Raw genomic sequence first — 27,035 nt, 5'->3', positions numbered from 1 at the left:
CCATTCCGTCATTTGCCCCCATTTCCAGTCACCAGGTCCCCACCACTAACCCAGGGGACCCACAGGGGCTCACAGTGGTCCTCTGTAGGCCTCCTGATGACAGCAGCGCCTGGAGAAAGAGGGCTGAGCCCAGGCCTGGCGAAGGCAGGGCCCCTGGCAGCCCCAGCCCTTATAATCATGGTGGCTCAGGGGGGCCTGAAGCCCAATGGAGGAGGCCCGGAAGGCCGAGCCCAATGGCAGGCCGCTCTCTGTCCGCAGCCAGGCCCAGGTCTGTGGCAAAAGAGGGTGGTGCCCCAGCCAGCCCCAGTGCCCCTGCCGGCCAGCAGCCTCAGCCCAGGCTGGGAGGGAGCAAGGCCCTGCCTGGCTCCTGTGGTCTTTGGGGGAGGGCACGTGGGCCCAGCAGCCAGAAGCACCTCGTGTAGCGTAGCACTCCAGGGCACAGATGGTTCTCATTCCCACTGCCTCCCTTTCACAGGAAAAACAAGCCAGCCTGGGACCAACCGACCCCGTTTTAACCTCGTGTTTATTTTCCTTGCCTGCCTGAAGCCACTGTCCCGTGGGTGGCGTTTGCTGAGGGTCTGGCCAGGGTGGCACTTTCCTGACCTTAGAGCAGCTCTCTCAGGGAGGGGCCGGGGCGCAGGGAGGGGTCCCCGGAGGAGGAGTGCAGCCCACTTCCTGCTCCTGGACTGGTCCCAGTCACACCTGGGGTCACAGCAGCCTTTCAGGGGCCTGGAGTCTCCCGACACCCCGGGAAGGCCCAGGATGGGGTGGGGAGTGGACAGAACTGGGTGAGGCAGGCTGTGGGCCTGGCTGGCTGGGGAGGACCCCTCAATCCATCAGGAGCTGAGAGTGGGTGGAGAGGAAGCCACATCACACCACATGGGCCCCCAGGGCTCCAGGAATTCAGAGGAGAAGGCCGTGGTAGGGGGCTGGGGTCCCAGGACCCAGCGTAGCCACAGCCTACTGTGATACCTGCATTCTCCCTAAGCCTGCACAGCTGGGAGGAAGGAATGGGCGGGCTTCATCCCCATTCCAGAGGCACCTGGGAGGCAGACGTGGCCACCCAGGGTCTCCGAGGTGGGAGGGCTTACCACCGTCCCACAGGCCAAGCAGAGCCTGTATTTGTCATCAGCGCCCGGTTTCTCTAAGGCAGGCAGCATCCCCACCGCGTGCACCCCATGGCCAGAGGCGGAGTTTGGAGAAGGGGTGCATTGAGGCGCGGAAGAGGAGGTAGGACCCCCGGGGAAGGGCGGCGCCCACCAAGGAAGGCAAGGAGGCTCAGCCGCTCCTTTCCACGGCTGGCGAGGCCCGGGCTCACCAGGCAGCCTGTGGGTGAAAGGAGTCTGAGGCCAGCCGGGCTGCACTGTGACCCCGGGACCCCCGCGGGCGCCCAGAAGCCGCCAGGGAACCCGCAGCAAGGCCAGGCCCCGGCCCTCTCCCCTGCACTCGACCTGGGGGGGCTGGGAGCCGCACCCCCGCCCCTTCCCGGGGCGCTGCCGCCCCGCGCCGCCCCTCCCCCGGCGCCCCTCCCCCGGCGCCCGCCCCGCCCCCCGCAGAGGGAGGTTCTCGCGGTGGCCGCCCGGTCCGCGCCCCCTCCCCGCGCGGGCGGCGCTGACATCACGGCCACGGCGGCGGGAGGGGCGGCGGCGCCCCGCGCACATCACTTCCTCGGCGCCTCCCCCGGGAGGACAGGCGAACCAGGCGCGGACCCACAGGCGGACAGCGGGGCGGGCAGAGGGCGGACGGCCACGGCGCGGGGGGCGCCCCGGCTCCCGCGCGCCCCGACCCATGGCAGGCCCGACCCCGTCCGCGGCCGACGAGCTCCCGGGCCCCGCCGCCAGGCGCCTCTACTCCAGGTAGGACGGGCTGGGGCCGGGCGGCCGGCCGGGACGCGCGGGAGGCTGCAGCCGGGAACAAAGGCGGCTCCCGCGGGCGCGCAGCGTGGCCGGGGACGGCCCCTCCCTCCAGGCCGAGCCCAGCCCGGCGGGTGGCCCGCGTGGGCGTCCCCTGCAGCCCTCTTTCCCCCAAGCCAAGGGGACGGGGGCGGGTGTGTGGGGGGTGCGGGCAGCTTCTCCAGCCGCACTGCCCCAGCAGCTGGCAGGGGCACTGTGGGGAGCTGACCCCCAAGCCTGGCCCTGCCATGCCCGGGGGGCTCAGGGACATCATGGCCAAAGAGACTGACTGCTGTGGATGGGGCTCTGCCCCTCACCATCGCTCCATGAGCCCAGTGGGATCCCGCTGGGTCGGAGCCAGCCAGGTGGGTGTGTACCTGCCTGAAAAGGCATCTGCCCTCCGGGCACATTCCCAGGTGATCCAGTGGCTGGGCTCTGTGCCCCACGCCTTTTGGGGATGACGCCTAGTGGCCCTGCCCTAGGCGTCATGCTTGCCTGGTGACTCCCTGAGGGGTGCCCTGGGCCCAGACAGGACAGGTGCCTGGTGCCTCCAGCAAGGCTGAGTGGTGCCGGGTCTCAGGCACAGCCAGACGGCCCCAAGGTCCAGACGGGGGCTCGCAAACGGGTGGCAGCCCTCAGAGGCAGGCCTGGCTCTGCAGAGTGGGAGGGACACCATTGTCCTCTGGACATCCCTAAATCTGGAGACCTCCCTGATAGGGGTCCCAGCTGCTGACCCCTGGGGGAGCCTAGCCTGGGTCCCAAGGATTCTGTGGCCCCAGCCAAGCAGCAAGCCCCTGCCTGGGGCGCCCACAACATGGCTCTGGCAGCGGTGGACGGAGGCCTCGCTGCCTCTGGTCTGCCCTGTGCTCTGGTCCCAGACACGGCCCCATTGTGTGGTCCTGGATGGAGTGGCGAGTCCCCTAGCCTGGCTCCAGGGCCCACACAGGGGAGGGGCATGAGAGTGTTTCGCTGGCAGCTGCTGCCAGGGGCCTGCCCTAAAGGATTCTCAAGGGCTCCCTCGGAATTGGCTGTGCGGGGCCACATGTGCTCAGGCAGCTGTGCTGTGAGGGGTCGATGGCAGCCCTGGCTGGAGTGCGTGAGTGAGTGTGTGTGTGGAGCTGTGAGAGCCCGGTGTCCAGGACCTTAGCCTTGGGTGGGCCCTACACAGCTGACCAAGGCTTGGGCATTCTCCAGGATCCATCTGGAAGCCTGGGGTCCCTCGGGGACACACCAAACAGGAGCCAGCCCTGGGCAGGGGCAGTGTGCCGAGGGACCACTCAGAGGGACCCCAGGCCCAGCCTCGCATCCCCTAAGCAGGGAGTCCAGCTGACCTCCAGGGCTGACTCAGGCCCAGACCTGGGGAAGCCCCCGGGGAGTCTACACCCCACCACGCAGCCAAAGCCAGGTCTGGGCAGGCGGTTCCTGGTCAGAGCCGGCTTCAGAGGGGTGGGCCTGGGTGCCTAGAGGCGTGCTGGGCCAGTGGAAGCTGTGGGCCGAACCGCGGGGCCCTTTGCTGTCACGATGGGGCTGGAGAGGCGAAAAGTTGCCGGTCTCCTGAACTCCTTGTACCAGGGGCAGCCCCCGCTGGCGTGGGCAGTGGGCGGTGGGCCTGGGTGCCCTGGAAGTGGTTGGGATCTGTGTGGACACTTCATGGGGCTACATCCGGGTCCCTCAGTGTGGATGTGGCTCCAGGTGGGCCCAAGGTCTCCCCTGCCCCGTCCACCCCCTTCCACGCTGACATTCCCTCCTGGAGAGGGGAGTTCCGGTTTTTAAATGGGGGACTGTGCCTGGAAGACACACTGAGAGAGGTCATGAATGTGCCTGTGAACCCACCACGTCCCCAGACGGGCTCGGAGGAGGGGCCCTGGGTGCTGGCTCAGTCAGAACAGTTAGTGCTCAGAACTCTGGCCCACTTGCACGGGGTCCGCCCTGGCCCAGAGCAGGGCTTTGAGGTGAAGGGGCCTGGTGAGGACAGGCCAGAGCTGAGAAGGTCCCGGAAAGTGGGGATGCCCTGTGGGGTCCTCTCCTGGCCTCCCAGCAGCACTAAGGCCAGCTGCGTGCTCCCTGGGGTGGGACGGGGAGGGGGCAGTAGGGCAACCCCCCTGGGGTGACCCTGTTAGAGGCGCCTTCCAAGCAGCCGCCACCAGTTCCCAGATGGGACATCCTCAGATGTGGGTTGCCCCCCCAATTCCTCTGCCCACATGACCATGGTACCCCCTCTCACTTTGTCCCTCCCCCCTCCCCTGTCCCCCTCCTGGGCACCATCTCTGGCGGGCTGCTGGAAAGCCATGGGCCCTAGGAATTCTTGGCAAGCCTGATCCCAGGCGCGTCCTATGGCCTGGTGACCTTCACCTTCCCCCTCCAGGGATTCCACCTCCTGCCATGCTCCCAACCCGGTCCTTGACCCTCACTCTCTCCCCTCCCCCGGCCATTGAAAGGGAGTCAGTGTGGTTTTCCCCAGGAGCGTCTGGCTGGGGGGATGGGGTATATAGAGCCAGCTGTGAGCGGGGTCTCTTGGGCATCTGCGCAGGGGCCAGCGTGTCGGTGATGGCCCTGGGGAGGGGCAGGTGGCAATTCTGTTGGCAGGGCTGGGGCTGAGGGACACGGCTCTCAGGTGGTAGGAGCTGGGGGGCTGGCTTGGAAGCTGGCCTTGGTAGTGGGCACTCCAGCTACCATGGAGGGTTTGGGGGTTCAGTCTGTTGACGGGGGCTGAGCAAGGGAGAGGCATTCTGGGCCCTGCCCCACCCCTTGGCCAAGCTGTCCTGAAGATGGACAAATAGCCCAGCCTGAGTGGGAACCCTGAGCCCATGAGGCCTCCAGGCCGGGAGGAGAGGGCCCAGGGCCTGAGACCCCCACCTGTCCTTGGATCCCTGCCTCCGCTCAGACCCCGTGGGCATCTCAGGGACAGGACTCGCCCCTCCCAGTCCCCTGCCTCTGTCGGGTTCGAGCCTCCTCCTGTACCACAGGTGGCTGGAGGAGCTGGAGCCCAGCTGAGAAGGACACGGCGGAGTGGGGGTTGCTAGGGGAGTCTGAGGAAGGGAGCCAGGCTGGGGGAGCACGTGCCTCCCAAGCCCCATGACCTAAGGAGCGGCCCCCCCCAGGCCCTGAGTGGCCCTGGCTCCATTAGACCTGGGGCTCTGTGTGCACCTTGGACGGTCAGGTGAGGGAGAGCACAGAGGGCCCAGTGGACCAGGGGCTGGCATGGTGAGGACTCCACCACCCACACCTGCTGCCCTATGCCGCCACTGTGGGCTGGTGCCAGGGAGGCTGGGGAGGGTGCTAGGTGGGGTCACGGGTGGAGCAGAGGAGGTACAGGGACCTGGAGGAGAACCGGGAGGGGGCCAGGGGCTGCCGCTGCCCAGAATCCCAGCTTTGCCCAGCCCTGGGCCGGGGGCACTCACACACTGGGCGGCATTCCTCTTTCCATTCACAAATGCGCCCGGCGCTCCTGAGTGAGCCCGCTCCTGGGGCAGAGCAGCCTCCGCTGGGAACCAGATAGACGTTTGCAGAGGAGTTGGCCGGAGACTGGGCAGGAGGACAGTGCTGCTGGTCCCGGTCCCCGGAGGAGCCTTTGACGGGATTACCCCAGGGCTCCCCACCCCGCTGCTGACGATGCTGACCCAGCCTCTGAGCCGTCCTTGATCCCTTGATCCCCATCAGAGCCTGGGGAGGCCTCAAGCACCTGCTAGAGGGCGGGGCGGGGGTCCCTGAGCAGGGACTGCCGAGCGTTAAACGACCACCCTGGAGGTCAGGGGGCAGGGAACCCTGAGGCCAGCTCACCCCCCAGGACCCATGGCCGTGGTGGGACGAGGGCTCGCGTGGGGGAGGAGGGCCCGCGGCCTGGCGATGCCATCTGCTGCCGTGGAGGGCCTGCCTCTGGCCCTGAGCTTGGCGGAGAAGGCGGTGTGCAAGGTGGTGTATGGCGCCCCCCGCCCCCGCCCGCTGCTGCTGCCCGTGGGCCTGGAGCTATGGCTCTACGTCCAGAAGATGCGAAACCTGCAGAGAAAGAGGTGCGCGGGCAGCGGCGGGCGGGCACATGCGTGTGGGTGCCAGGGCGTGGTTGGAGGCCGTCTTGGGATGTGTGGGGGGGTACCCCAACTGGTGCAGCTGCAGGGGGCTGGCTGCACGGCCTGGATCCCAGATTGGAGGTGCAGAATGACAGAGCCCCAGTGCACCCTCCCCTCCCCCGACTTTAAGGCCCAGGTCTTTCCGAGGCCAGAAACCTCATTGCCTTGAGCCTCGGATGCCACGTCTCCGGCTGGGAGGGAGGTGGGAGGCAGCTCCCATAATCAGATCTGCGGAGCAGCAGCGTCTGGCCTGTGCTCTGCCAACACCCAGGCCTCAGGCCTGAAGCCCCTCTCCTCCAAGGTTGCCTGGAGGAGGAGCAGTAAGCCAAGCGAGACCACTTGGCAAGCGGCTGGGTGGGTCAAGTGGGCCTTAATTGAGAAGCCCCGTGCGTGGCGCTGGCCCCAGGATGGGGCTTGGCTGGTTGCCATGGCGACCGTGGGCTCCTGTGACCCACGTGGCATCCGGACAGTTATTCTCAGAGGGATGGGTGAGGTGGCTTCGAGAAGCCTGGCAGGTGGTGGGTGGGAGGCCCTGGCCCTGAGGAGAAAGGATTGCTGGAGGCAAGGAGTTCAAGACCAGCCTGGACAACATGATGAGACCTCCGTCTCTACCAAATAAAAAAAAAAGTTACTGGATGGCAAGTCTTGAGTGTAAAAAAAAAGGAAAAGAGAAAAAAAAAATGAGCCGCATGGTGGGGGTGCAAACCTGCAGTCCCAGTACTCGGGAGGCTGAGGCGGGAGGATGGCTTGATCCTAGGTGATGGAGGCCTGGCCGAGATCACACTGCTGCCTTCAGCCTGGGCGACAGGGCAAGACCCCGTCTCTAAAAATAATAATGGTGAAATAAGTTTTTTTTTTTTTTTTTTTTGAGACGGGGGTTACCGCGTTTTGCTCTTGTTACCCAGGCTGGAGTGCAATGATGCGATCTCGGCTCACCGCAACCTCCGCCTCCTGGGTTCAGGCAATTCTCCTGCCTCAGCCTCCTGAGTAGCTGGGATTACAGGCACGCGCCACCATGCCCAGCTGATTTTTTGTATTTTTAGTAGAGACGGGGTTTCACCATGTTGACCAGGATGGTCTCGATCTCTTGACCTCGTGATCCACCCGCCTCGGCCTCCCAAAGTACTGGGATTACAGGCTTGAGCCACCGCGCCCGGCCAAAATAAGTTTTAAAAATGAAAAATAAAAGCAGTGGAAAGCAAACAGGAAGGACAGCGCTGGCCGCAAGCAGCTGGGGGGGCCTTTGCCCGTGTCTCTGAAACCATGTGCTCTCCGGGGCTCCCTTCTGCTCTGTCGCCTCTTGGGGCCCCCCAAGCTGCCCGGTTGCTGAGTCTTGTGCCTCTCACCCTCTGACCCTCGGGGGCACCCTGCAGATGGGGGCCCACCCGCTCACACTGGGCACCCCATGGCATCTGCTGGCTGTGCCCTCCCCCCAGAACCATCCACCCCAGGGCTGGGCAGCCTGAGGCCCACGTGACCTGTGAGAGTAGGATGGAGGAGGACACCCGGCCCAGGGTCACATCCAGCCCCGGGCAGGCAGCAGGGAGGTGCAGAGCCAGGCAGCCACGAGTGCCCCACACCCTCCCCGGCAGCTGAATGCTGAGGGCAGCTCCCCAAGGCCCAGGGTGGGGTCCCTTGGTGAGCCGAGCTAGGGTGGCGGCTGATGCACACGGTCCTTGGGGGTGTGCAGGGCCCAAGGTGGGGGGCTTCTTCTCTTAAGTCCCTGTCCGAAGGTGGGGGACCAGGGCCAGCCAGGGCATTGGTGTTCAGAGGGGGCCTGGGCCCTTGGGGTTGGGCACAGCTCACAGGGCAGAGTTTGTCTTGGGACAGGCCACCATCCGCATCTTCCCACAGCAGCACTGGCCAGGGGCGGGCAGTGTGCGAGAACAGCGGGTTCTCAGCCCATCCCGGCCAACAGCGGCCAGTGAGCACTTAGCTCTGTCGGTCGGGGACCAGGAGGAGAGGGGCTGGGACTGGCTAACCCTCAGCACACCTCCCAGCCCCGCCCACCCCCCATCACCACCCCTGCCTGTCTCCCCTGGAGGCTTGGAGGCTGACTGAATCCCCAGGCCCTGGCTGGGAGAGCTTGGGGGTGAAGGGTCCTCCGAAGGATGCAGAGTGGGGGAGGGGCTGAGATCAGATCCCCACCCCTCCGACCCCCATGTGGCCTTCCTCAGCACCCCCATACCCCCACACCATCTAGGAGCCTCAGTTGTTTCTGGTGGGAACTGGGGGCCTCTCCCAGCAGCCATGATCGCTCAGGAGGATGGCGGGGGTGCCTGGCCCCTGAAGCCCATACCACTGGGATTTGGGTGAAGGCAGGGTGTTGGGCCACGCCCCCTCCAGCACCAGCCCCTGGGCCTAAGGGTCTTGCCGGGGTCACAGACCCACACCTTTGCCCCAGTGGCGTTCCTGACCTTGGCCATGCGAGGGGCAGACAGGAGGCGCTGGCAGAGGAGTGCCAGGTGGGGTGCCTTGGGTCCCACACCTGCTTCCCAGCCTGTCCCAAAAAGACACTCAGCTGTGTGAGCACAGATGTGGCGGGGGCCCCAGCATAGCTAGGGGCGTCACCTGTGTTGAACCCACGAAGGCACTCAGGCCCGGGGCAACCTTGCCAGGGGTGAGCCATGACACCAAGTACCTCGGCACAGGATGGAAGCGTCGTGCCTGGAGCTGGCACTGGAGGGTGAGCGTCTGTGCAAGGCGGGCGACTTCAAGGCGGGCGTGGCCTTCTTTGAGGCCGCCGTGCAGGTGGGCACTGAGGACCTGAAGACACTGAGTGCCATCTACAGCCAGCTGGGCAACGCTTACTTCTACCTGAAGGAGCACGGCCGGGCGCTGGAGTACCACAAGCATGACCTCCTGCTGGCGCAGTGAGTGGGCAGCCCTGCTGGTGGGCGGGCACTTCCTGCGCATTAAAGTTTGAGGAGGGGACGGGAGAGCAGGGTGTAAGGGAACGCAGTGGGGACACCCTCACCTGGAGGGTGGCCAGGGCCCCGGGGCTCCTGCAGGGGCTGGGTTTCAGCGCACAGGCATGAGTAGGTCTGTGTGTCTGCGCTGAGCGCCTGGGCTGTGACCCGAGTGCCATGTGAGCACACGTGACTGCGGGGCCCGTCTGGAACCCTTTCCCTGGCCCCCGGCTCCTGGCGCATTCCCAGCAGCTGCTCAGTGAGGTGCGGTCCTGCCCTCAGTGAGGTGTGGTCCTGTGCTCAGTGAGGGCTGTCCCTGCTCCCCCTGACCCCAAGCTCCCACTCACAGCCTCCTTCCTGCCCACGCCACCCCCTCCAGTCTCCCTGACCCTCCCTCTGCTCCCCACCACCCCTTGGGGTCTCCAGTCGGGCCCAGCCGCCAGTCCACACCTCCCAGGAGCACGCTTCCTGCCCAGCGCCCTCCTCAGCCCGCAGCTGCCCTGACCCCTCAGCCCTGCCCAGCGCCCTCCTCCTCAGCCCGCAGCTGCCCTGACCCCTCAGCCCTGCCCAGCGCCCTCCTCCTCAGCCCGCAGCTGCCCTAACCCCTCAGCCGGGCAGAGCTTCTCAGAGCAACYCTCCCGCACTGGCCAGTGAGCTCACACGGGCTCCTCAGCACCCAGCCCAGTGTCCGGGGCCGGTGGCCGCGCAGCAAGTGTCATCTGAATCAGTTAGCAGGAAGTTAGTCCACCGTCAGGCCCCCCCAGACCCTCCCCAGACCCTAACAGCTGCAGACCCCAGCCCTCCTGCCCTAGGCTGGCCCCTGAGGCCCAGCTGCCCCACCCCATGCTCAGCCTCCCCCTGCCCCAGGCCCAGGGGCCTGCCCAGTCCTCTGCCTGGCCCCTGTCACTCCTCCCTGTTGTCCAGGACTATTGGTGACCGCATGGGGGAGGCCAAGGCCAGCGGAAACCTGGGTAATACGCTCAAGGTCCTGGGACGCTTCGACGAGGCTGCCGTGTGCTGCCAGCGCCACCTCAGCATTGCCCAAGAGCAGGGAGACAAGGTGGGTGCTGGTCGGGCTGGCACCTCCCAACCCTGCCCCGCCGGCGTTGAGATCCGGGGTGGGGGCAGGCGGGTCACACGCCACTCATCCAGCTCCTCGTGGGAGGGAATGACAGGGAGGCCGGTCCCCAAACCCTATAGGACATGGGAGACTGTGGGCCACCGAAACAGCCCGCCCAGCGCCTGCTGACGCTGCAGCCCAGGCCCCCGGCTTCCGCCCTCAGCTCTGCTGCTCCTCTCAGTGACCTCCCCCTGAATCTGTCCACACCCCCAGTCACTCCCTGAGGGGCCCTGCAGGAGGCAGGGGGTGCTCTGGGCTGCAGTGGTGGGAGGCTGAGCTCGATGGGGGTGGTGACAGCAAGGAGAGTGGCTCTGTCCCCGCTTGTGCTGGACCCAAGACAGGCTTTGCTGACCTCCCTCCGTGGCCCTGTGAGGCGAGAAAACCGACGCTGGGGGGATGTGGCTTGCCCCCATCGAGCAGCTGGAGTTGGCTGAGTGGGCTTGAGGCCGCAGCATCTGGTCCCAGCTGGAGCTCTCAGCCTCGGGCTTCAGAGGACAGAGCTGAGGACCTACGGTCCTGGCCACATCAATTGGCAGAGGAGGAGGGATGGCGAGGAATGACGGAGCCTGGCTTCCCTGGTGTCCCATCCTCAGGGCTCCACCCCTGCCTCAGAGTCTGTGACTCAGTGGGATCCCCCAAGGTCCTCGCCGTAGGGAGTTGGGACGGTGAGGACACCGGCTGCCCGGCTCTGCTTATCCTGTGGGGGGCCGTGGAGGCATGCCCCAACCCTCCATGCTGCACACAGGTCGGGGAGGCGAGGGCCCTCTACAACATCGGGAATGTGTACCACGCCAAGGGCAAGCAGCTGTCCTGGAACGCCACTCAGGACCCCGGGCACCTGCCGCCCGACGTCCGAGAGACGCTGTGCAAGGCCTCCGAGTTCTATGAGTGAGTGGGGCAGGGCCAGCCCAGGGACCGGGGCTGGTCTGTGAATTTCTGGGTTCCACCGACACTTCCAGACCCCTGGCCCCAGCCCCACACCTCCCAGCAGCCCCAGGGCAGTGACAGCCAGGTGTGCCCAGCCCCCCCTTCTCAGCTGTAGGCTCCCTACCCCAAGCTTGCCCCTGTCAGGGACTGACGGACCTCAGAGCTGGAGGACACCGGAGCCTACCCTAGCCACCCTCTTTCCGGGGCATGGCCCTGACGGCTGCCTGGGGTGGGTGAGGACCTGAGCTGGGAAGACATGGCTCAGAGGCACTCGGCCCCCAGGAGGAACCTGTCCCTGGTGAAGGAGCTGGGTGACCGGGCGGCACAGGGCAGGGCCTACGGCAACCTGGGCAACACCCACTATTTGCTGGGGAACTTCACGGAGGCCACAACCTTCCACAAGGAGGTGAGCTGAGCTGGGCCGGGCGACGGGGCGGAGGGGCTGGGCTGCTGCAGGGGCAGGGCTGGGCCACCCCCTGGTGGTCCCTGAAAGCAGGGTGGGGTGGGGTGGCTGGGCAGTGGCACCCCCTACCGAGCCCTGGCCTCATCTGCACTTGGTTCTGAGGCTCCTGGCCGCTGCCTCGGACCCACAGACATGTGGCCGGCCACCCGAGCAGGGAGGCAGCACCTGTCCACCCATGTCAGGCCCCAGGGCTGCTCTGTGACCGCCTGGCCTTGGATCTGTCCCCGCAGCGCCTGGCCATTGCTAAGGAGTTTGGAGACAAGGCAGCCGAGAGGAGGGCCTACAGCAACCTGGGGAACGCCCACGTCTTCCTGGGGCGCTTCGACGTGGCCGCCGAGTACTATAAGTAGGTGGTCCCCACACCTCCCAGTAGACAGCAGGCCAGGGGGGCTGGATGCCAGGCCAAAGAGGTGCCCGCCCCGAGGCAGGAGTCTGACTGCCTCCCCTTCCCTCCCCTCCCTGGAAGCCAAGGTGGGGTTCTAGGCTGCCCCAGGAAGGGCAGACGGACAACGCTTGCGGGGAGGTGGGAGCGGAGGAGCCGGCCTATGGGGGGTCTGGGCTATCTGCCCCCTGGCCTGAGCCACAAAGCAGTGCCTGCCAGGTGGAGCCTGGCTGTCAGCACTGGGTCCTGGACCCAGCGCTAAACTTAACCCCATCTCAGCCCGAGCAGTGGGCACAGCAGTCTTGGGTCCTCCAGGGAGGAGTGGCAGCTCAGGGTGGTCAGGCGACTTGCCAGAGCCTGACAGGACCCCTGTCCACCTGGGGCCAGCAGTCAGGCTCTGTGGCCATTTGAGGATGGGGATGAGCCTGACCCCAGAGGGGCCCCAGCGGGATTCCGGGGCAGGGGACCATCGGCAGGCTGGGTCCCCATTCTTTCCTTCCACCCCTCCTCACCCTGGAACCCTCCTCCCCGGGGACTGACCTGCCACTCTGCGCAGGAAGACGCTGCAGCTGGCCCGGCAGCTCCGGGACCAGGCGGTGGAGGCGCAGGCCTGCTACAGCCTGGGCAACACCTACACGCTGCTGCAGGACTACGAGCGTGCGGCTGAGTACCACCTGCGGCACCTGCTCATCGCCCAGGAGCTGGCCGACAGGTGAGCGGGCTCGGGCACAGCGGGCAGACCCGGCCCAGCCCACAGGCTGAATTACCGTGGCCCGGGCCACATGGCCTGGGTCCCATCCCCTGCTGTGTCACTGACCATGGTGCGACCCGGGCAGGCCAGTGCTGCTGTGGGGACGGAGCCAGATGGTGTGGACACTGGGCCAGCCGCTGACCCCTGGCACAAGGGGGTGGGGTCCCCCTCCCATCGCTCAATTTGCCACCCTGTTGGCCCCCACCACCCGTGTATGTATGTAAATATCAGTCTCTGTGGAGAGACAAGCTGGCCAACCGCAGGCCCCTAAGCACCGTCCTGTGTGCGTCTGGGGTGGGTGGTGGCCAGAACAAGGGACTCAGAGCCACAGGCCTGTGGCTTTTCACAGGCAGCGGAGAGGAGGGGTCTTCTGGAAGGCTGCCTTGCCTGGAGGCTTAAAAGCAGCCCAAGGTTTTCCCTTGTGGGGCGGTGATGAGAATGTTCTGGAACAAAGGTGCCAGTTACACGGCGTGAATGAACAAAATGCCACTGAATCATCCACTTGAAAATGGTCAAATTCCTGTTAGATGCATTTCCCTCAAATATAAAAACAATCCCCCACCCCGTGACTTGGGGGTGCCTCTAGGGGTGGAGGGAGTGCAGGGGTGGAGGCTCACTGGCCGCCAGGGGGCGAGCGAGTCCCAGGGCCCAGAAGCTGCCTGGAAGGCAGAGGCAGCCACAGGCCGGGCTGCCGGGTTCTGTGCACTAAGCCTTTTAACGGGAAGGAAAAAGGCGGAGCTGACTGGGGCTTCTTGAAGGTGGCAGAATTTGTGGGAGGTCCTGGCTGGGGGCCCCCGATGACCCTCGAAGCTATGGTCATGCTGGGGTCCTGACCACCAGGGGCTGCAGCCGGGGCTGGGGGCAGGCCTGGAGAGGGCAGGTATGGACTCGGTCTCCCTCTCTGGCAGAGTGGGCGAGGGCCGGGCGTGCTGGAGCCTGGGGAATGCCTACGTGTCCATGGGGCGCCCGGCGCAGGCCCTGACCTTCGCCAAGAAGCACCTGCAAATCTCCCAGGAGGTGAGCCAGCCTGCCACCAGAGGCCCCGGGCACCGTCCAGCCCACTCCAGAGGGCAGGTCCGCTCCGCCCCCATCTAGCCTTCGCGTGCCTGGACTACCCCCATCCTTCCAGGCCCATTGCAACCGCCTGGCCGCCAGGTCCCTCCGAGGCCTGCTGGTGACTTGTCTACTGCGCCCAGGGATTTTTCCTGCAGCCCCCCAGCTGGTGCTTTCCTGGGCAGCTCTCCTCCTCCTTGGAGAGGTGGCACAGGGTCTCTGGGCTCTGCCCACCAGCACCCTCCCCCTGCAGCCAGGGCGGGACGTCACGGGTGAAGTCTGGGCCTCCCAGTTCCTGGCCTGTCCGTACACTCCCATGCCTCCACCCTTTGCACACCCAGAGTCTGTCCATGCTGAAGACAGTGGCAGCCCTGCTGACCCACAGCCCGGGCAGGAGGCAGCCGGGTGGGGAGGCCTGCAGGCGCCTGGGCGAGGGTGGAGAAGGGGCAGGCACGTGAAGGCCAGCAAAGGCCTCATCTGGAGAGTTGTTTTACTGGCGGCCGGCAGGCAGCCCCCGAGTCCCTCTGAGTGCAGGCCACAGCCTCCAGGGCCCTCTAGGGCTCTGCATGACAGTCCTCCCACCCCCGTGCCACCCCCTCTTCCACTTAAGCAAACTGTTGGTTCCCAAGCAATGTGGATGTTCCTGGGAGGGTCCCCCATGAAGCCTCGGTGCCCACGGCAGGGGCTGAGAGAGGCGCAGTGGGCAGGGCCAGACCCCTTGAAGGGAGAGCTTGAGAACGCTGGTGGCTTCTCCGGAGGCTACTAGTCGTTATGGGGCTCCACCCTCATGACCTCCTGTAAACCTCAGGACCTGCTGACACCATCCCATGAGGAGTGGGCAAGGGGCCTGGCCCTGCCCACTGCGCCTCTCTCGGCCAGCCGGCCAGGACCCCAAGCATCTCTCAGGTGGGACTAGTGGTTGTTGAGGACCTGTGGGACCACCTTACCCAGGGACAGACCCCCAGACTCCACCTCAGGGGCCACAGTGAGTCCTGGTTCCCTCAGAGGCCCAGGGGTCAGTGACAGGTTCAGGCCACCCAGAAGGTCAGGAACGGTGTGCTGAGGGCCATCGCGGTCCCCCTGGAGCCCAAAGCAGGGCCCCCAGCCACACCTGCCCACTCTGCCTCCTGCTTCACTCACCACAGATCGGGGACCGCCATGGGGAGCTCACGGCCCGCATGAACGTGGCACAGCTGCAGCTGGTGCTTAGCCGCCTGAGCAGCCCGGCAGCCTCAGAGAAGCCTGACCTGGCTGGCTATGAGGCCCAGGGTGAGTTCTAGGGTTGTGGGAGTCACAGGCACCGACTGGATGGGGAGCTGGGGAGGGATGGGATAGAGGCAGGACCAACATGGCTGAAGGGGCAGCCGCCAGAAAATGCCCCTTGCAAGCTGGTTCTTCCTGGCTTCAGGGACAGCACAGGCCTGAAGTTCACCCTGAGCCCCTCCCACCCGCGTCCTGAGTGGCGCCGCTGGGCTGCTGGCAGAAGGACAGGAGGTGGCCGCTTATTGCCCCACTGGCCGCTCCAGGGCCCCCACCCCCAGCTGCCCCTGGAGCACTCGGTGCTGGGAGAGCGTCTATCCTCATACCAGGGTCGGGGAGAGCTGCTGGGAGGCCAGAGGGCTAGGCTGGGCTGGGCGAGCCCCATGTGCCTGGGGCCATAATCCAGCAAGACCCAAGGCCAGGCGAGGCCACGGGGTGACCTCATTCCTGGGCCGCTGGTATCTCATGCAGGTCAGCAGTGCTGCAGACACACGACAGCACATGCCTCTGTAAAGCAAATACACTAAGAAGTGATGGGGGTGGTGCCATGTTGGGCTGACTTCCTGAGGCAGCTGGCAGGAGGATGAGGGGCAGGCCTGGGGAAGCCAGCCACCCCGCCCGTGTCCCTCACCCCTAAGGGTCTTAAGTTTGCCGGGAGTTGAGCCCCAGCCCCTGAGAAGGGATGTCTGCTGCCCAGAACACACCTGGGGCCCCCAAGCCTATTGAGGACCAGGCTGGGGATGCCAGTCCTGGAGATGGCACTGGGCCTCTGCAGTTTCTTTTTCTTATTTTATTTTTAATAATTAAATGTTTTTACATAGATAGGATCTCACTATGTTGCCCAGGCTGGTGTCAAACTCCCAGCCTCAAGCGATCCTCCCATCTTGGCCTCCCAAAGTGCTGGAATTATAGGCGTGAGCCACCATGCCCAGCCGTCCCCCTGGTTTTTGACAATGCTCATTGGTTTCTGACGATGACTTCTCCTGGGAAATTGGGGGTGCATGTCAGCTGCCACAGAGGCTGAGGACAGGAAGAAGCATAGCTCTGGGGCCCTCAGCGAGCCTGTGGGACAGCGTACTGTGACCAATGGCAGTGGGTGGGTGAGGATGGGCTGGAATGTGCCCCCCAGGATGTCCAGGCCTGTAGCTACCCATGGCCTGGGTTTTCTAAGGGTGGGGAGCTCTGCCGAGATCTCTAGTGCCCCTCCTGTGTCCCTGACCCAGCACTACCACCATCTGGGATCCCAGCAGCAACTGGGGGCAGGGCTGGGCCCAGCTCTGGAAAGGCTCCGGCTCCTCCTGACGTTTTCTTTCTCGGAGCCAAGGAAAAGGGGGGCTGGAGTGGGAGGACGCTGGGACAAAGCAGCTTCTGTCCCTCCCTGGCTCCTCTGTGGGGGACCCCTTCCAGCCGGCGATGCCTCCTCCCCCAGGGCTGGGGAAGGGTCCTCCTCCCCACCCAGGGCAGCCCTGCTTCCTGGCTAGGGCCGCAGCCCCGACGCCGCTGCGGGAGGCCGGCTGCACCCCTAGAGTCTGGGTGGCCGGGGGCGGGGGCGGGAGACCCCCTCTCAGGTGAGTCTGGCCGGGGCAAGGCCTTGAGGCCGGGAGACTTGGCGCTGCGGGTCGGGGCGCCACGGAAGGACCCACGCAGCCTCCCCATTCGGCAGGTGCGGAGCGCGGGGTGGATCTGCGTGCTGCGGGAGGGAAGGGGGGTGCAGAGCCGCCCCAGAGCCTGGCCGTGCGGATGGGGGAGGCGGGGGCTGGGGGCACAGGAGGGCGGGGCCCAGCCAGCTGTGGGCGGGGCGGGGGCGGGAAGGAGGAAGTCATCGGGGGAGGGGCTTCACCCAGGGGGCGGGGCGGGGCGTTGCTGTGATGGGCGTGGCGGGGCGGGGCGTTGCTGCGATGGGCGTGGCCCGTGGGCGCCGGTGGGTTTGGTGTCAAGTTGATAAACACTGGGAGACTTGTGTGCGGCTGGAGGACGAAGAGCCTTGGCGGGGCTCAGGCTACGTGTTAATCCTACCGCCCTCTGCGAGCCCCCCACCCAGCAGAGAGGCCCCAGAAGTGTGACTGGGGGGGCACCTCCCTGCCAGCCGCTGGCCCTGTCCAGCTCCTCTGGGTATGTGGCCTCTGTGAGACCCTGACAGCTCCCAGCCCCCACCTCCCTGGCCAGAAGGCACAGGCCCCGGCCTCCCACACTTGCTCCTGGGCTGCCCCACCCCCCATCCCAGCAAGGATGCAGGGCAGGAGATGGAGGCTCTGAGGCTCTGCTGCCATTCTTGGTTCGGGCAGCATGACTGGCATGTTAGGAGGATGAAGCCGGCCCTCAGCCCTGCAGGGCCACCCCTGCGCTCGGCAGGTCCCCTGGGCCGTGGTGTCCCACAAGGTGTGTGACTGTCCTTGGCCCTGCTGACAGTGTTCCACAGTCTCTGGGCCCTGCCCTGGGCTTCCTGAGCTCGGAGCAGCAGTTCTGTACACAGGAGTTCCTAGGGAAGGATACCACCAGCCTCCTTGGAAGAAGCTCCCTGAACGTCCCAGTGGGTGGCCTCGGGGTCAGGGATGTGCCTGGCATAACGTCCCCTGCGGTTTAGGCTATGGGCTCCGGCCCTGGCCAGCTGATGAAGTGACTTGACCCACTTATGCCTCAGTGTCCCCATCTGGGGAAGGGGCCCACCAGTAGTGCTAGGAACAGAGCTTGGCAGGGGTGAGAGGCCAGCGAGCCTGAGAGCCCATAAGCCTGTTACGCTCGGGCCCTGGGTGGGCGCGGCAGGCCTGGCTGCAGCACCATCCTCCCGTTCCAGCAGCCCAGTGGCCCTTGGGCATCCACAGAGACGGAGGATGCCTCCTCTGTCCACACACCTAGGAGGGCTCAGAGGGGACAGTGCCTGGGAAATGGTACACAGGGCCTGGCACGCATCAGGCCCACAGTAAATGCCCGCTGCTTGGTCACCAGGCCTCTGCCGTGTGCCAGGCACTGCCGGGGCCCTCACTAGCACCAAGACCACTGAGCCGCGTCCAGCATCCGGTAGGTGAGGAAGGGGCAGCCCAGGAGCGAGCTGCAGGGAGGACTGTGGCAGGAAGAAAAGCCCCACAGGGGAGGTGTGGATAGGAATGTGGGGGACGTGGATAGGAATGTGGGGGGGGCGGGCTGCAGCAAAGCCCCAGAGGGTTGATGTGGATAGGAATGTGGGGGGCAGGCTGCAGCAGCCAGGTGGGCTTCGGGACGTGACTGTCCACTCCATATGCCCTCACAAAGCACCGCGGGCCGGAGCAGCAGCAAACATTGCCTCCTCACAGCTCTGGAGCCCACAAGGCCAGGGTCGGGGTGCTGGGTGCTGGGGCACTGGTGAGGGTCCTCTTCCTGGCTGGCAGACGGTGCTTTCCTGTTGTGTCCTCAAATAGCAGAGAGACAGAGGAAGAAGGGGGAGCTCAAGAATGCTGGTGGCTTCTCCTGAGGCTACTGGTCATTATGGGGCCTCCACCCTCATGACCTCATGTAAATCTCAGGACCTGCTAACACCATCCCATGAGAAGTTAGGGCTTTAATGATGATGTTCCAGCAATGAGTAGAACTGGAGAGAAGTGAGCCTCGAGCTAAGACGGAGGAACAGCAGCCAGCCAGCGGGAACAGCCTGTGCAAAGGCCCGGAGGCAGGGCCCAGCCCGGTGGATGGAGGGGCAGGGGAGACCTGAGCTGAGGAGCAAGGAGAGGGCCTTGGCTGAAGGAGGGAGGCCTCTCGGGCCCTTGTGTGCGGCCCCTGTCCAGTGGGGTGGAATCCTCAGGACCCAGCAGAGGAGCAAGGCCTGGGCCAGCTCTTACCACTCCCCTCCTCGGTCCCTACCTGGAGAGGGGACTTAGGGACATGGCTGGGGCAGCAGGCGGTGAGGGGTAGGTGATCCAGCCGCAGGGACGCGGGGAGGGGTGGGACTCTGGTTCTGCAGTGAGGCGAGAACTGCCTGGATCGCAGACCAGAGGTGGGCATGAAGGAACGTTGGGGGGAGCAGCTGAAAATAGGGGTTGCTGAGGTCTGCGCCAAGCCAGCGGGGCAGGTGCTGCTCTGAGGGGTCAGGCAGGCGCAGGGTGAGCGACAGGCTCAGTGGGCTGGTGTTGGCCACGGCACATAAACATCTGGAGCTGAGCGAGGACAGAAAAGAGGACCACAGCATGACAGTCAGTGCCAGGTGGCCATGGGCCGGTGCTGGGAGAAGTTTCCGAACGTTGCCTCGTAGGTGGGAGACAGGAAGCCAAGCCAGTGGGCCGGGCCTGAGGGCGCCTTGTCTGGGCAGCTCAGCCAAGGCTGTGGGGCTCAGACTCAACACCTCAGGCGACTCTGCAGACAGAGGGGGCATTGAGCCGGGTGCGGCGGGCCTTCTGCCCGCCGTCCGTGCCTGGCCATGAGGGTGCCCGTCCCGGAGCCAGATGCAGGCTGTGTCTCAGAAGGGCATTTCAGCCACTGCTGCAGCCTGGGCCCATCCATGCAGCATCCTGGTGGAGGGCCAGGCCTGGCAGACGCAGCCGGGCCGGGCCCGGGACCCAGAGCATGCGGTGGGGAAACTGAGTCAGGCCCCCGCAGCAGCGGGGGGTTGGCAGAGGGAGAGCCAGGCCCTCAGGCATACATGCTGGGAGACGGTGCGGGGCTCTTCCTGGGTGTGGTAAGTACCAAAGGGCCCGCCCTGGCACAGATGTGCCCCCTCTGTCATTTCCATGGTGTGGGAGCAGGCCCCAAACTGCACGGGGTGGGGAGCTGTCCTCAGAGCTGCCCTGCTAATCTGGGTGGGGATGGGCAGCAGGCAGCCCCTCAGAGAACAGGACGCCAACTCCAGCCCCGTTCGTCCCTTTCAGGCTGCACCATCCGAGGCTGGGAGCACTGAGGTGGGGCCATTCCAGCCTCGGATGGTGCAGAGGGGAATTGCCCAGCCCACCCCTGTCGGCCCAGTCTGATGAGGAGGGCACTGAGCTCCAAGGCGTAGTAATGGGGCCAAGTCTGCTGGTCTGGAGGTGCCAGGACGGGATTCTCACAGCGCCCACTGACGCTAGGGCTGGCTCTGTCCCCACTCTCGGACACACACCCACTGTGTGCGGGGTCCTGGGCACAGCTCGTGTCCCATGTGCCTGCAGGTAGAGGGATGCTTGGTTCCCAGGAAGACTGGGTAAGGGTGGGCACGGGGGGTTGGGGGCTGTGGGCAAGAGGGGAAGAGAGCCAAGGTCTTCCCGGCTGCAAGAGGCTCCCTGGAGATGTGCCATGGGTAGGGACAGCAGAGACAGGGTCCTCAGTGTCAGCCTCGTTCTACCATCATCCTATTTTCCTGGAATGTTCTGCTGCTTTTTCCATAGTGGCCACATCCCCATCCATTCCATCTCCTCCTCAGGGAAGTGCCCACAGCCATGTCATTAAGCCCCTCCCACAGGCCATCAGGCCCCTCCCATAGTCCATCAAGCCCCTCCCACAGGACTTCAGGCTTCCCCAACAGGGTGTCTTACCTGGTTGGGGTCGTTCTCCACATCCGGGATTCCACCCCTCTTTTCTGTTTGCTGCCTCATTTCTGGTCTGCCAGGTCTGTTCTGCCCTGGACCTGGGCCCCTGCAAGTGCTCAGGGAGCAGCCGGGCTGAGGTAGGGTCCACTCTCCCAAACTCCCAAATCCTGTCGGGCCCCTCAGGGCTGAGCACCTGCCTCTGCCAGGGCCGTGCTAGGACAGGCCTGGAGGTGGGTCTGGCTGTGGGGCTGTCCGGGGGCTCCAGGACAGGCACTGGTGGCTCCACTGAGTCCGAAGCTGGCCAGTGTTGGGTCAGACGGCTGTGCCTCCCCACCCCACTGTGGCAGAGGAGATGGGGGTCCCTTGGGTGGACACACGGCCAGAAGGGTGAGTGCAGGGCCAGGAGGGATGGACAGGAGCCTGGGGAAGGCCCCACGGCAGAGCTGGTATGGGGGACTCATCTGAGGCCTTTGTCTCCCCCACCCTGGCCCGGATTGACCTCGGTGAGCTGGGAACACCCAGAAGCCCACCCCACCTGCCTCCAGGGCACAGCATGATGCACCCTCAGGAGGGAGGATCGGGTGGCCTCACAGGGGTGGCCAAGGGCCACAGGGGCCACAAGAGGGACGTTGAGGCAGAGGGAACAGCAGGAGCTTACGGGGGGGAGGCCCCGTGCGTCACAGCGGACAGCACTGTCCAGAGCCAGGCCCTTTCAGGACGGGAGGGGGTACAAAGCCAGACCCTACCTGACCCACCCCGGGTGCACCCCATCTTGATGTCTGTCCCCCTCTGGCTGGCTTGTCTGGCTTTGACAGTACAGTGGGGGGATGCAGAGGACACTTGGACATGGCGTTTGCTTCCACGAGCAGGGCTGGCGGTCAGAAAGCCATGGCCAGGCTGCTCCTTGGCTCCCCAGAGACCCTGGCCTGGCCCACCCGATGCGAGGTGCCAGGGTGGCCCTGGACTGACTGGGCCCCTCTGTCTTCAGGGGCCAGACCCAAGAGGACACAGAGGCTGAGCATGGAGCCCTGGGACCTGCTGAGACTCCCCCTGGAGAGGGTGAGCTGGGGACACAGGAGACTGATGTCAGCATAGCCGCAGCCGGAGCATGGGCATCGGGGTTAATGAGGCCGAACCACCGCCATCCACCTCAGCCCCCATCTGCTGGGAGATAAATGTGCCCTTCTTGGCCTGAGGCCCTGCGTGGACCCATCTGCCACCTGCTTCCCCATGTCCCTCAGCCTCTGGCCAGCTGTGCCCCAGGCGAGGCGTGGTCCTCACACATTTTGGGCCCCCATGCCCCACCCAGCCTCTAGGTGACTGCGTCCCCCAGAGTCCCACACAGGGACACCCACTCCTGCCTGCTCTTTGCCCTCTTGGACTCTGCACCCAAAGTGGGGATAGCTGCTCCAGGTGCAGACGCCAGCTGGGGTTCAGGAAACCCAGATGGACAGATTCAGGGGCTGCCTGGCTGGCCCAGTGCTTGCCAGCGGCGGGTGCTGTGTGGCCTGGGGCAGCCTGATCTCTCTGAGCCTCTGGTTCCTCTGGTGCGGCATGTGGTCAGTTGTGGATGGCCGTCAGGGCTCTGCTGTCGGGACAAGGCCGGAGGACGCCCACCTGTCATTGCTGGTGTAAGCCAGCTGACATTCAGTGGAGGCCACTGGCCCTCAGACGCCACCTCCCAGCCTCTCCCGGCCCCAGCCAAGGGCCCACAGCCCCAGGCCTCTCCGCTTCCCTGCAGACTGAGCACCTACTATGTATGTCCATGAAATGGAGGTGGCCTGGCCTTCCCTTCAGGGTCCTGGGAGGGGACATGGGTTCATAATTGCCCAGGATACCCACAGCCTTACCCCTCCCCAGGAGCAGAATGGAGACAGCCAGCACTCGGGGGACTGGCGGGGGCCCAGCAGGGACTCGCTCCCCCTCCCTGTGAGGAGCAGGAAGTACCAGGAAGGCGCCGACGCTGAGAGGCGGCCACGGGAGGGCAGCCACTCCCCGCTGGACAGCGCCGACGTACGGGTGCAGGTGCCACGCACGGTAGGTGCCCCGACGGCAGAGCCAGGCCGAGAGGAGAGCTTGGCAACTCAGCCCCAACTCCACTGCCAGCCGGCGGGGCCAGGCCAGGCCCGGCACTCCGGGAGGCAGGGGTTCCTCCCCAGCGTGCTTGGCGCAGGGCTGTCCCGGGACCCTGGTGGGGTTCCATGCAGGGCCGCAGGCTTAGCATTGTGGGTGTGCCTGCCTCAGGCCTGGGCCACCAAGGAGCCTCCCGGGGACTGCCCTCGGCTCTTCTGCATGGAAAGCCCTGTCTCTCCTCGGGCCTCAGTTTCCCTCTTGTTCACCAGTTAGGGGGCTGGCTCTTCCCAGTTTTCAGGTGGCCTTTCTCTCTGACCCCAGTCCCCACCCTCCCTCGTTAGGATCCTCCAGACCCATCTGCTAGTTGCAAGAGTGTGTCCCTGAAAGGGAATGGCTGCCTCCACTGTGAGAGCCAGGCTGCACAGGTGCCCCGATGGGGTACCCCTTCCTGAGGCGGCTCTTGGAGGCTCTGGCCAGTGAGGTCAGGCCTGTACCCTAGCAGGGCCCCAGAGAGGTGGACGAAGCCAACGCAATCCCTGGGGGAATCCCGGGGTCTCTGATACCTGATGGGGTCCCTGAGCAGAGGGGCTTGTGGGGCACCCAAGGGGCAGGTGGGAAGCCCCCAAGCCACGCCCACGGCCAGGCCCTGGGGTGGAGACACCAGCTGCTGCAGCTCCAGCCTGGCCGAGGTGCTGGGGCTTCTCCGAGTCTGGCGGGGGCCAGGGCAGGACTGATGGCCAGTGGGCTTGTGGAGGGGATGCAGCTGGGTGGCTTGTGCACGGCTGCAGAGCCCTTGGTGAGGGGACAGCAAGGGGCTGGGACCACCCAGGGCTCCTCCTGGTCAGGGCCTGGGAGGCCCCACCCCGCCCTGCCCCACCTGGGCTCAGGGTCACGAGCTGAGCGGCATTGGAGGCTTTGCGGGGGCAAAGGGTCAGAGCCCAGCAAGCATCAGCAGTGCAGCCTAGGGGCCACCTCAAGTCCTCAGGGCTCGCCAGGAGCCCCTGCATTGCTGTGGCACACCGTGGTGGGGGAGGGGCGGGGCAGTGGCACTGACTGCCAAGCGTGTGGGGGACGGATTCGGGACACACAGATGGGGGTCAGGCTCAGGGACAGCGGGGGCACGGGGACAGGCCGGGGCTCTGACTGCTGGCAGGTGTCCGCTGTCCGGGGGCCTCTCCAGCCACAGGGGAGCCAGTTGGCATTCAGGGACACAGACAGGCCAAGTCTGGGTTCAGAGGTCATCGTGGAGCTCCCCAAGCAGGGCGGCTGGGTCCCAAGCACTAGAAATGAGTCTGAAACAGTTCCCCCGTGGCTCCTGCGGAGTGCGCGGGTGCCAGGCTGGGATGCCTGTCCTTCCCACCACAGGCCGCAGCCTACCTTCCCCTCATTCTACCCCAGCACTGCCCGACCCTCTGGGATGGGTTCATCCCAGGGAGCACCTGGTCAGGCCTTCCTGGGGGTCCCAGTGGCCCCCCAGCCTCCCTGGGACTGGAAGGAGGAGCAGGACTGGGACCCAGGCACCTGCCCTGTCCACAGCCAGCCCTGCCCATCATATCTGGGCCGCCAAGGAAGGAGCAGGAGGCTGGCAGTGTGTGTGGGACAGGCCAGAGTCAGCCAGCCTCACGGGCAGGTGGCTTTGTAGGAAGCAGAGGCTTTGGGCTCGCCTCATGTGCCCCCAGTAAACTGCCCAGGGCCTGGGCTGGTGGGGCCAGGGGACACAGTTCTAGGTGTCCAGCTGCCTGGTCCAGCACTCTGGAGGCCTTGGCCAAGGAGCCCCCACCTACCTCAGGTTCTGCTCCTCTGGCCCACCGAAGGGCAGGATGCCCGGGACAGCCAGGATCCTGGCATCAGACAGACGGGGTCCCCGGGTCTGTGAGGACGTGCCAGGGCCTCCTGGTTCTCTGCTGACCTGAACCCCACTGGCCTTCCTGAGGTCAGGGCCTTGGGTACCCCCTAGTAAGGGCCGTCTGCGCCCTGGTGGCAGCCTGCGTGGGTGGCCGGGGGACACACCCCTGGGCAGTGGTGGCCAGGTGGGCCCCCCCCTCTGCTGGGGTCCTCAGGGGAGGGTGTTCACCTCTGAGCTGAGGTCCTTGTTTGTCACGTGCAGCTGATGCTGACACTGTGCCATTGCTCTTGTTGACCAGCCAGCCCCTGCCCCTCCACACCCTGTGCACAGACAGTGCAGGGGCCTGGCAGCCAGCACATCTGGGGCTTTGGGGTCTGAGCGGTGCAGCTGGGTGTGGTCTGGGGGTCCAGAGAACTCATTCTGGGGCAGAGGGCAGGGGCAGGGCAGGGTTGGCCTCAGAGGCTGGGGACAGTGTGGGTCCAGTCAGGAACGAGACAGAGGGGCAGTAGGCAGCAGGATGGAGGTGAGCTGGCCGGGAGGCCCGAGCCAGGGCACTGGGGAGCCACTGAGGGCTGTGGGGCAGGGAGGCCAGCCCAAACAGAGGAGTCCAAATGGGGAGGATAGCAGCCCACCCAGCTCCTCTGCACCTGCCTCCAGAGTCAGGCTGAAGAAATACGTGGCTTCCCCCAGCTGGCCTAGCTCTGGAGGGAAGCCCAGGGGCCCGGGTGTCATTGGATAAAGGGCTCTTCAGCAGCATGTCCGCCCACAGGTGTGGGGGGAGGCTCGCTGCTGCACTCGCTGGAGAGTAAACACTCCCCAGGAGCGTGTGCACGCGTGTGTGTGTGAGCCTGAGCGTGTGCGTGCGCTCAAGTGAGAGGGCGGTACTAGCAGGGCTGAGCCTCGCCCAGGATCCTATTTAAGCCTCAGGCATCCCAGCCCTGCGGCACCACTTGGCACTCTGGGCAGGGTGGTGGTGGCCCTGGGCACCCTGGGTCCTGCCTGGGCTGTGTGTGGCCAAGCACCCAGTGTGGCTCCTGCTGCTGTGGAGAGAGCCTGTGATCTGTGTGAGTCTGGGGTACCTGGGTTCCTGACAGGTGGAGGCTGGGGGAGCACAGGGGCCGCCGTGAAGCCGGGTGGGGGGGACCTGGTCAGGGTATGTTTCGCTCCTCCGTGGGAGAAACTGGGTTTGCACTAAAGCAAGAGAGACTGGAGTCAGACTTGAGGAAGAACTCTGAGAACTTCAGGAAGGAGAGAGCCAGGGCTTGGGACAAGGGAGAGGTTAGAGCAGGGAGGTGGGACCCCAAGTCCCCCTGGACATGTTCTACTGGGACCTAAATGCAGGGGCAGCTGGCCTTGGGGCTCAGGATCTTGCCCCTCAGGGGCTGAAAACTGTCTGGAGCCTCTCCCCATACCAGCCACGGTTTTGCACCTATGGTCTTGGACCCCTGCCCACATGAGGGATGCATTAGCCCCTGGACAGGTGGCGCCAGCCTCAGGGAAGGGAAGGGCTGCCCGGCATGGGACCCTGGGAGGGGCTCTGCCACGGCGCCTGGGACATGGCCCCCGATGGGTCCTGCCTTTCCCAGCAGGGCCTTTGCTCAGTTCACCTGGGCCCCGGGTCACCGGGGGAAGCACAGCTTGGGCCAGATGCAGCTGTATCCAAGGTCACCACAGCCAGAGAGCCAGTCCCTTTTAGACCAGGCGGCCACTTCCTCCCTGGGAGTCACCTGTGTGGCTCCCCCACTGCCACCCTCTGCCTGGACCTGCAGCTCCCAGAGCCCGTGTGCCTGTGGCCCTCCCCGCAGCCTGGGGCAGTTCTCCCCGCCCTCCTGGCTGGGGAATGGGGGCAGTGGGGGTGTTGCCACAGGCCTGAGCCAGGCCGCAGGAGGACGGAGCCCTGCAGGGAGAAGTAGGTGCTAGAACTCATCCTCCCCGGCTCTGCCTCAGGGACAGGAGCTACCGTGACAGCTGGGGAGTGACTCCAAGGCCTGGAGCCCCGTGGGGTCTCTCCTAAAACAGGGCTGCCCACGGGCCCATGGCTCAGCTCAGGGGTCTTTTTTGCTCCAGTGTGACCTTGGGTAGGTCACACGCTTCTCTGGACCTCACTCTCCTGTGCCCTGTGCTGGTCCCAGCAGTTGTCTGTCTCCTGGGCTGGGGGTCAGGTGTCAGGAGTTCCAGGCAGCATCGGGCACCCAGGAGGCAGCACCTCTGCCCATCGTGTCTTTTGTTAACTCCATTCAGCTTTGAGCCCCGCACTGAGCGGGCCTGGAGGAGGCCACCAGCTGTGGGATGGACAGGCTGGGCCGCGCAGTGTGTGCCGGCGCTGGTGGGCAGGCGGACGGGGCTTTGGAACCATCACAGCCACCCCTCAGCCCCCAGGCCCCGACCAGGCCCCCTGAGGCTGGGTCACAGGGTGGACCTGCTTCAGTTGGGCCCCTCAGGTGGCCACAGGAGACACACCCGCCAGCCTCCCTTGTTTGGATGTGTAGACTGAGGCCAGGGCGGGTCCATTCCTTCCATGTTCATTCATGCCGCAGACACCGGTGAGGGCCAAGCACAGCAGGGACACAGGGAGCTGGTGGCAGGGCCGACAGAGGGCGTGGCAGGCACAGCGCAGGAGGCGAGGGAGGCTTCCAGGACGTCTGGGTAGGGTGGGCAGGTGATGACAGAGGCCTGGACCGGGCTGGCAGCCACAGGAAGGGAGAAGTCTAGGGGAGTCAGCAGGTGCCAGGGGGTGGCACGTCCTGGGGAAGGATAGCCGGCAGGGGGCAGGTGCAGGTGCCGGGGGGTGGCACGTCCTGGGGAAGGATAGCCGGCAGGGGGC

The 27,035-nt window shown here is 65.5% G+C and overlaps 1 protein-coding gene across 3 annotated transcripts in view; it reads left to right on the top strand.

The window, feature by feature from the left end:
- The first annotated feature begins 1,647 nt into the window (after positions 1–1,647).
- GPSM1 (G protein signaling modulator 1) overlaps positions 1,648–27,035 on the top strand; it is a 29,430-nt gene continuing 4,042 nt past the window's right edge. Inside the window, exons 1-11 of one of the 3 annotated variants that reach the window (XM_032261793.1) lie at positions 1,648–1,856; positions 8,611–8,832; positions 9,793–9,928; positions 10,734–10,876; positions 11,198–11,321; positions 11,609–11,724; positions 12,317–12,472; positions 13,420–13,528; positions 14,710–14,833; positions 21,281–21,351; positions 22,153–22,317. In XM_032261793.1, coding sequence (XP_032117684.1) covers positions 1,789–1,856; positions 8,611–8,832; positions 9,793–9,928; positions 10,734–10,876; positions 11,198–11,321; positions 11,609–11,724; positions 12,317–12,472; positions 13,420–13,528; positions 14,710–14,833; positions 21,281–21,351; positions 22,153–22,317 — 1,434 coding nt within the window. In that variant the 5' untranslated portion in view covers positions 1,648–1,788. Of the gene's footprint in view, positions 1,857–8,610; positions 8,833–9,792; positions 9,929–10,733; positions 10,877–11,197; positions 11,322–11,608; positions 11,725–12,316; positions 12,473–13,419; positions 13,529–14,709; positions 14,834–21,280; positions 21,352–22,152; positions 22,330–27,035 lie in introns of all 3 variants that reach the window. The other 2 variants (XM_032261792.1, XM_032261794.1) reach the window with 2 other exon arrangements.

This window comes from Sapajus apella, unplaced genomic scaffold (genome assembly GCF_009761245.1).
Source record: "Sapajus apella isolate SASKATOON/1434 unplaced genomic scaffold, GSC_monkey_1.0 scaffold126, whole genome shotgun sequence".
In the NCBI taxonomy this organism is placed as follows: domain Eukaryota; kingdom Metazoa; phylum Chordata; class Mammalia; order Primates; family Cebidae; genus Sapajus; species Sapajus apella.
Note: the sequence above shows the minus strand (reverse complement) of the source record. Positions and strands in the feature narration are given on the sequence as shown.